This window comes from Bidens hawaiensis, unplaced genomic scaffold (genome assembly GCF_021521415.1).
Source record: "Bidens hawaiensis isolate Kalapana, Puna unplaced genomic scaffold, B.hawaiensis_p1.1 tig00064449_1, whole genome shotgun sequence".
In the NCBI taxonomy this organism is placed as follows: Eukaryota; Viridiplantae; Streptophyta; class Magnoliopsida; order Asterales; family Asteraceae; genus Bidens; species Bidens hawaiensis.
In genome coordinates, this window is record NW_027506549.1 from 1 (window position 1) to 9,894 (window position 9,894).

At 35.0% G+C, this 9,894-nt stretch overlaps 1 protein-coding gene across 1 annotated transcript; it reads right to left on the reverse strand.

Annotated features, from left to right (window-relative positions):
• Positions 1-2,708: 2,708 nt before the first annotated feature.
• On the reverse strand, positions 2,709-8,468 carry LOC143618154 (GEM-like protein 1). Its single transcript, XM_077090465.1, has 4 exons — positions 7,905-8,468; positions 6,951-7,052; positions 3,967-4,238; positions 2,709-3,210 (listed from the first exon to the last, which is right to left on the reverse strand). Exons 1-4 carry the CDS (start codon positions 8,245-8,247, stop codon positions 3,028-3,030), a joined length of 900 nt encoding a protein of 299 aa, XP_076946580.1. The 5' UTR covers positions 8,248-8,468; the 3' UTR covers positions 2,709-3,027.
• Positions 8,469-9,894: the final 1,426 nt, after the last annotated feature.

Below are 9,894 nucleotides of genomic sequence, written 5' to 3' on the forward strand. Positions count from 1 at the left end.
TGGGCTGACACCAAATGTTTTGTAATAAACATAATTTATTTGTTTTTCCAACCTAAAAGGAATGGGAATTTGAAGCACAAAGGGAAATCTCCTATACACATGTCCAACCAAAATAAATTTCATTACCATTCCATTCCTTGCCTCTCCTATCAGTGAGTTAAACAAAATGTTAAAAACCAAGGAGCTCATAATCAGTTTTACTAATAATATTATTCCATACACCTGTTAGAAGAGATTTACAAGGAATTGGTTTAATGTTACGAACATTGAAGTGAACCCCGTTACAACCCTTCTCCATAATCTCTCCGGTTCTGTTTTATACCTCCACCACTTAGCTAGGAGACTGAGATTAATATCTTTTAGTAACCCGAGACCCATCCCACCTGCTTTGCTATTAAAAACAAAATTTGTCTTTATTCTTTAATTTCATCTCATTTCTTTTGAAAATTTATATATACGTGTAAAATTTTGTACACAAATGCATCTATATACGCGTGTGTATTTACAAAAAAACAAACAATCAATAACATAGTTTTAGAAAACTATATTATCATTCTACATATTAAAATCCAAAAGAATTATTTTCTATCTATTCTAATAGAAGTCTACCATTTTTGCCACTTGTCAATACCATAGCACTCCTTAACTTTTTTTCAACCAATTTTCATATATGGTCCTTATCTTTTAAGTTATTTCAATATATGATATTAAAATTATTGGTTTATTCCAACTAAATACATTACTACATATAATAAGTATTCTCCATATGGATTGACAAGAGATGATTAGTGAATTTTGAAGTATTAATTAAAGTGTTTATTATGGTTTATATTCAAAATAATAAACAATAAACATTCGATTCATAATATGTGGAATGAGAACAATCGACTTGAACTAAATTCTGATAACGTCAACGGCTTAGGCTTAGCCTTTAATACCTAAAATACATATGATTTTAAAATTAAAAGTTTTCGGTTGACCCGAAACCTAGAATTCGGACACAAGAACCAACCCGAATTACTTCGGTTCAGGTTCGGATTAGTATTTTCTTGGGTTCGATTTTCTCGGGTTGGGTTAGTTTGGGTTCAGGTACGGGTTCTCTTAGGTTGGGTTTCATGTTACGGATTACCTATTTGTAACATAATTTGTGTAATATTCGTTATGTAATTTCTGTAATTTTAATTTATTGTATTAAAAATATATGATCAATTTGTTGATTGTATTTCACTTAATGGTCAAAGTTTAAATTTTCAACAATTACCCGTGTAATACACGGGCCTCAAACTAGTTAATTTATATAATAAAGGTGCAAGGATTTGAAATCCAAAAGAATTCTTTCTAATATATATAATAAAAGGTGCAATATCACAAACTTACATAAGATTGAGGTAACCCAGATAAAGGGTATGCCAAATGTTTGAAGCTCGAGGTCCACATGCTATCGTAACAGTTAAGTTAACTCAAGATTCCCATTGAAGAGTGTTGCAATAGTTTGACTATCTTTTTCAGTTTGTTATTATATGTTATTGTTAATTTAGTTTCTGGTCGTTTTGAGAATTTGAGCTTAAAACATGCTAAATTGTTAGATTGGCAAACTACAAAAAATACATTTAAAGATTTAAAAATAGCATGTAAAAGAGTAAAAGACCCCACAGTATATTAACTGATAAAATTGAACCAATCAAAAGAAATAATTAGAGAACACGCCGACTTTGACGCATTATCATGAGAGTTTCTGTTATAAAAATGTGTTTTTTTTTCAATGAGCCTATTTTCTTGTAGTGAGGGTGGGTCTTTGCTATTCAAATGAATTCAAATATCAGCAAATGGTAAACGAATTTAATGAGATTCCACTGTAACCAGAAACCAAGATCTATCATCTATCCCATGTGATAATGAAGCCACATTGCTAGAAATACAACCAAGCGTAAAAGGGCAAGTTGTTACAAATAGCACATGGTTCTAATCTCCCCAATAATACGTTCTTGCCTCACAAAGCGGCCACGCTCAGAAGTTACAAATAGCATGGTTGGAATTTCAGGTCGTTGGCCACGTCCAGGGCATAAACCAATAAAACATTAGGTCACAACAAAAGTTAGCAGACCATGTGACAAAAGGGTTTGACTCCAATCAGATTTGTTATGATGCGACGCCCGGTTCATTCCAAAACATGTTAAATTTAATATGAAAAACTCACAACGCTTAAAAAGAGACAACTGTACTGTGAACATGCAAATACTCTACATAAAAAAACTCCACAAAATCATACAAACCAAACAAGTGATCATCTCCATACATTTTCATCATCATCATCATCGTACTCAGTATATCCCACCAATAGCAAAGCTATGGTAGGGTTTGAGGAGGGTAAGATGTAGATAGCCTTACCTCTACCCCATGGGGATAGAGAGGCTGCTTCCGGTGAGACTCCCAGCTCTATACTAGTTTTGCATCAAACCTTGGACATAAGGCACATAGCACTCAATCATCGGGACGCTGGCTGATTGGTGCATGTACCCTTGTCTTTCGGCTATCAACGCCACCACATGATGCCTGATTAACCTTCCATCACTTTTAACGTTATTTTCACGAGATTAGTAAAATAACGTCAAAATTAGTGCAATTTTACTTTTGCCCACCCGAGGGTTCACACATATATACATTATATGCGCGCACCGCAAGCAGGGCACATCTCCATACAATTTAACTACACCAAATGTCATTTGCCACATAATATAATAATATAATATACAATAAAACCATAAAGTAAATCACGACAACGTAACACATAATGCAAAGAAAGAGAACCAATCATCACACAAAGCAGCGCCCAACATGTAGGTAAACACATATAATATATGCAGCAAGAACCAAAACCGAATGATATTCTGACCATAGTATATTATCTTATTATTATTATTATCGGTGACTGCTGCAAACTAATCTTTACCTAAACACAAGTTTTTGCAACATTGACACGCCGTAAATGATCATATATCATAAGAGTGAAACCATGAAGAAACGAGGTTACACTTGATGATGTGATTGAAGGGCGCCTTGAAGATTCTTTACAGCACTGTCATAGTTCACAAAACCCATGAACCAGAATTCATGATTATCAACTGAGATAATCTGGATGTACTTTTCAGCAGGATTGGCTTTGCTTTTCGAAGCATTCACGGCTTTCAGTTGATGCAACGGGATAACCACCTGTTATTACAAGGTTTTAGTCCAATAGGCTAGTTGTTTATTTATGAGCTAGTTATATTTACCTTTAATTGATCAAATAGGTCAACTGGAAATAAAACAGGTCAAACGGATCCAAAAATGTTTTTAAAACATGATACCTCCTAAATTGCATCGGTAAAATACTTAGATTATTATGTGGCGTTTTGAAATTTCGCAGCTTGGGGTCGACCACTTATTGATTAATTATTTTATTTAAACATTAATATTTATATATATTTATAACATTTTTATAACTATTTTTATAAATATTTATAACATTAATTTTATATTAACTATTCAATTATATTTTATTTTAATGAATTATTATTATTATTACGTAAATACATATTAAATGAAATTATACATAATAGACCCGTTTAAGCTTGTGGTCCTAGTCAAGCCCAATACACGAGGCTGAGGCTTGACTCATTAACTATTTGATTATTTTGTTTAAACATACTTATAACTTTTTATATATATATATTTGTAATTTTATTTTTTATATTAACATAATTATATTATTAAGTTATGTTTATCATAACATAATACAGTTATCTTATACAAATAACAGCCTCATTTAGACTCGCGAGCCTAGTCAAGCTTGATATGTGAAGCTCGAACTCGAGCTCATTTAAGCTCAGCACGATTCACGCTTTTAACGAGCCAATCTCGAATATCTCATAAGCAGCTCGACTTGCTTACACCTCTAATTTAAAGAATGGTAAGAAGAAAGTTGACCTTATAATAGCTCCATTGTGTCTCCTCACCAACTTTGTATGAAAGTGGATTGTCACTAGAAAAAGCAAGCTTTGCGGTTGACATGTAGAGGATTCCCATGACGGGACCCGCAGATGTGGAAAGGTAGCAAGGATAATATTTCACAAGTTTCTCATCGGGGACCGTCTCAAATGTTGTTGCAAAGATTTTTTCATAACCACCTTCGGTTAGAGCTTTGGTTCCTTGAGCAATTCTCCCAACCGCAGCATCAGTAATACTTGGTGCAGTTTTCACTGATTCAAAGAGAAATAAATGAAAATAGCTTAATAAAAGTTTACAAGTTAATGGAGTACAACTTAAAACATGTATCATATGTCACAGCTTTAATAGGATCATAGGATGTAGTCTCTCGGCCATTTCTTTTTGTCGATTAAGTTCTTCATTCAAGGCTCCATAGGGAAAACAGAACACTTCAAATATTTGATATAATGTGTTTACAAATAGATACAATAATATGTACTCTCGTGCTGACTGCTATCTAATTATTGGATTTGACATTTTGTGTTTGCAATACTTTGTTTTTATTTTCTTATTCATATGCACCTGCCTCCTTTCCTTGTTTGTAATGTTTGGCTCCCTTCACTTATTTCTTGTTCAGTATTCCCAACTAAGCTTCTTGTTTAGTGTTAATAGGATGTGACACCTCAGCAGAAAGAACAACTATGGCGCTGTTTATTTGTTAAGTCATTAGCTTCAGTAATTCCAAATTCACCCTAAACTGCTACAAACTATGAATCACGAATCAGGTGACAAGATGCCCTCAAATTTTATTTAAACCCAAAAATACCTTTGATGAGGTGTTTTAACATATTTTGAAAATTAAGGACTTAAAGAAAACCATATACGTTTTTGGGTAGCCTTATTAGAAAAAGACCAACACTTGGATAGCCTGCACATACAATACCTTTATTTATTTTTAAAATTGTATTCTCAAATGTACTAATTTGTTATAACGATACGTTTTCCTGAATGTCGTTGTAACAACACAACCACATTCAAAAAGTCGAGGTCTTGAACCAGTCACACTTCAAATATTCAAATAAAGTGATACAACAAAACATTATGCTACAGAAAACAGTCATTATATATACAGTATGTTTTTATTGAAATCCTCCACATAAAGCAGGCCCCATCTGGCTTTACTAATACCACTTGCATTCCAAAAACTGGCGGATCCAATAAATGATCATCATTCAAAATCAATATCATGAAACCAATCAACTTCTTGAAGACAACCATCATATTTTGAAATTTATTATTCAAAATAGCAACTATTACAAAAAATAACGTTATAAACAGGTCATTTTTTAAAAGTTTGTCTTGAAATTTTAGACAACTTGTAATAATATGTAAAATTTTAAATTTAATTATGAAACAAACTAATCTAGCTATATAGACTATAAAATATTCTGTACAAGAAGTAATGCCTTTATAAAAAACCACTAATGTTTCAAAAGAACGCGCTTCCAAAAAATTGTAGTACATTTAAAATTATACAACTAAGTGTGACGTTACAAGATGACTTTTTGAAAGATAATTGCAAAAAAAAAAATACAGAAAAAAAATTAAAAGAAAGAAGAGAATGATATGTGGGGTACTGGGATGGGTGTTTAGGAGTAAAAAAATAAAAGAAATGGTAAGAATATAAATAGTTATCAAAATTTTTAGATGGATTGAACAAGCTGGATCATTGACTGACCCAAGTATTGATCCGCTTAGCAAAATCCAGGGCATTATAATTGCATAGATCAAGTTTTTCATATATGATCCATGGCATTACAATCTTGGCTTTAAAAGCACACTTGATGGAACAAGCATACCCGAGGCAAATGAGGCGGGCACATCAGGAGCGCCTCAGGTACATCATACATGATCAGCTTTGTGCATGAGTGCATCAGGAGGTTGTTTATATAGCGGTTATTTATATATTTAATCATATAAAGAGATTTATATCTAAATTTTGGGTAATAGTGATAAAAACCAACTAGAAATGTATAGATATTGTAGTATACAAACCTACCAATGGTCTCACTTTTATTTAAATTATTTTAATCATCCCATAAGAAGTCAATTATACAAATGTTATGGTAGCAAAATATAGTTGAACTGTTGAAGACTTTTAACATTTAAGACAATACAATGTTTCATGAAATTATGAATAGAAAACCATACACTCATACTGTTGGTTTGAATCTGATCAGATAACTTATTGAAAATCTAATCACGTCCACTTTGATTATAACTTTGTGTTAATCTTTACATATTATTAATCCTATCATTTAGCCAACTTAGATAAAACCAATAAAAAGAGTTTGACCCAACTTACATTTGATAAAACAATTCAACTAACTGACATTTATCAAATCTGGAAAAATGAAGTAAATAGAAATCATGAAAGTAATGATTATGTTAACTTTTGATGAGATAAAAAAAAATGAGGAGTGTTTATACAACCAAAATGAAATTTATACCAAGTTAGCATGCACCTTGTTGAGTGTCCTCTATACACCTATTCTCAATTAACTTTATCATAACTCTTTATATTTATTTAAATCAAACTCAAACACAGAACTCATAACTTCTCTTGGGCACTAATTAATAGGTATCCTAGATCCACCACCACCTAAGATATACAAAGGTACAGTAAACTTAATCCCAATAAACAATTGTCCACTTTCTTATTCATTGGATTCATAGTTACTACCAACCTTTATGCATTTTATGTTTCATGTATTTAAAACACTTAAGGAACATATACGGTATGAAATAGATAGACGCTAATTCTTGATATCTAGGACTATATGTATATATATGTGTTCTTCAATATCTGCTTAGCTATAAAAATGCATTTCAAACTAAAACTACTCGCACCATGCTTCATATACAGAGTCAAATAATATCCAAAGCAAATTAATCAAAAACAATTAAGTAGTGGCAAAACTCACAGTGTTGCCAGACTTCTCCAGCATAGTCCTGCCCCTTCTTTGTTGCATCAGCAGCCTTCTTTCCCCATTTCCCAAGCACATCCTTCACCGTATCAATCGTTTCTATATTAACAAACATGTAAACATCAAAATACAGTTTAAGTGATCAATAAACATCTAATCAAACACGACGCAATTATCAATCAATCATACCCAGTGTAGTCCCACCAACAGCAAAGCTATAAGTAGGGTCTGGGGAGGGTGGAATGTAGGCACACCGTACCTCTATCCAAAGGGATAAAGAGGTGGCAGCCAGAGAGACCCTCAGCTCTAAAGTACATATGTATGGAGCAATACAGATAAATCTAAGTTCAACAGTAATATAAACATTAATAATAATAATAATATTAATAATAATAATATATGTAAAGTACATATGTATGGAGCAATCAGCTCTAAAGTACATATGTATGGAGCAATACAGATAAACACAACGCAATTAATGTGGAAAAATATCGGATACCTGTCGAAGACCAATATTTGAGATATTGATTATCGTAGTGGGATATCGGTAATTTTAATATGATGCACTATTTATATATATATATATAGCAATTTAACACTAACAATTCAGTATACTCTTCTTCCATTAACAAATTAACCTATTGCAACTTACAAAACAGTAACAATTGTAGCAAGTATGAACTGATTAAGACTTAATACACTAACATTAAACACTAAAAATTGACAATTAAGACTTAAAAACTGGTATCGATAAAATCGGTAAATATCGCCTATATGCTATAGCACAGATACTGAGTGTATAGATCAAACAAATAATTTTCTAAACCTAACAGTTCCACAGTCAATATAAGTATCATGTTCATATCACTAAATAATAACAAACCATAACAAAACAGATCTATTACAATTTCCAATTTACAAAAACAAATCGAAATACAACTACACACTCACTCTTCGTAGATGACGTCGGCACGGGAGCAGGAGTGACGTACGGATTAGACTCACTAGGTATAGTTGTTGCCGGTGCCGGACCTCCGGCAACACCGTGTGAAACTTGCGGCGGAGCATCCGATGCCCTAGCGGCAGACGTATACACCGGCTGGCCGGTAACCGGCGGTGGCGGAACTTGCGGTTCATTACCGACAGGCACAGATGTCCAGCTCTCAGCGGCGGCAGTTGGCGGAGGAACAACGACGTCGTTTGGATCGATTTTGGGATACGGAGCGTAGTCAGTGGAGTGAGATTGAGATTGAGATTCGTCTGGTTTATTAGCAGCTGATTGATTTGGATTCATTATTAATATTATGTTATGTGAGTGAATATCGGATGAAAAGAAAAGAAATTTGGTTGAATTTGTTTGATTATTTGGTTTCCGTCTGATAAGGGTTTTAACGATTTGATTGGAACGTGTAGAGCAGCAGGCCTCACGTTATCTAACGGTTAACTTTCCTATCGTATGTTCTATAAACTCTTATTTTTTACGTAGGTGTCATCTATATTCGTTTAGTCAGTGTGGAATGGCGTTTGGTCAATATGTGAAAATTGTAGGTTACTTAAACGAGAAGCTAAAGATTTTTCATGCGGTTTGTTTAATGACAGTTGAAGAAACGTGGATCGGCTCACTGGTAGACGATCAACTTTCCTCGGGTATGAGTATGCTATTTCACCGATGGTTCTCCGGAGTATGAGTTCTTCCACCTACAAAACGAGCAGCACCGTGAACTTACCACTCAGAAAGGGACAGAGGGGTCCTCTTTGGGGTAACCCTCCGGTGTGAGAATAAGAGATTGTAGGAGAAGATAATAATAATCTGAGAGTAAGGAATTGGAATGTATTTTCTTGCTTACCTCCCCTTGTGGAGGTGGTGTGGTATTTATAGTGTTAGGGTTTCCAAATGATTGGGCTCAGATCCCATTAGGGCCTTTTTGGCCTCCTCCTGTTGCTTTGCGCCACGTGTCCTTAGGACACCTGGTGCTTTTTCATTGATTATTCTCTGACCCAAGCATTTTACCTGACCCATGTGCAATCACGTGGTAGCACATGGGTTTTGCTGAGTTGTCCACCTTTCATTGGCAGCTGTCAACATCAGCATATTCTTATTCCTTAAAGGATACATTCTGGAAGGTTTGCTGACGAGCACAATCAAGGTTGTCCTTATCCTGATTTGGATAAGGACGAGGTTGATTATGTGCACGTGTGATATGCGCCTATCCTGAGGATGCGCGAAGTCTTCTCTTTATTCTCACGCGCAGATGTTTCATGCGCAGATGTGATATGCGCAAGCATATGTAATATGCGCCACGCGCAGATGTGATATGCGTGAGCATATATGATGCGTGAGCATGCGATATGCGCCACGCGCAGATGCGCCACGCGCAGATGTGATATGCGTGAGCATATATGGTGCGCGAGCATGTGATACGCGTGAGCATATGTGATGCGTGAGCATATATGATATGCGCCGTGCGCATAGGTTTTGGCTTTGTGCCTTCATGATATCTTGATTTCAAGCCTCTTGTCTATATCTTGTGGGTTGACCCGCCCCGCTCGATGTTAAGGCGGGTACATACCTCTTCAAGCCCCCCAGTCTAATGTGTGTCTTGTCTCGCGCGAGCGAGGTAAGATAGATATTAGACTTAATAGTTCTCTTTTAATAGGGTTTTGTCTTTTCCTTTTTTATTTCTCATCGTTGCGCGAAATTCTATCCTTGTGGTTGAAATGAATCGTCCATGTACGTGGTTGGTTGGTGCTGACATGCGTCAGAGATGGAGACGTGTCAGACTTTTCGTGTGCTCGAGGTGCTACAGTTGCCTTTCATGTCCCCTCACGCAGTGTCAGGAACACGTGTCGCGCTCGCGTTGGCCTGCACCTGCGAGTGGGGGCGCGTGAACTCTGATCAGTACCTGTTTCGTTCCCTTTATGTCCCCTCACACAGTGTCAG

Coding starts and splice junctions, on each gene's coding strand:
- LOC143618154 (XM_077090465.1), bottom strand. CDS start 8,247: ATGAATCCAAATCAATCAGCTGCTAATAAACCAGACGAATCTCAATCT. Junction 4,239..6,950: donor TGGAGAAGTCTGGCAACACT/GTGAGTTTTGCC, acceptor TCTTTGAATCAG/TGAAAACTGCACCAAGTATT. Junction 3,211..3,966: donor CACAATGGAGCTATTATAAG/GTCAACTTTCTT, acceptor TTGTAATAACAG/GTGGTTATCCCGTTGCATCA.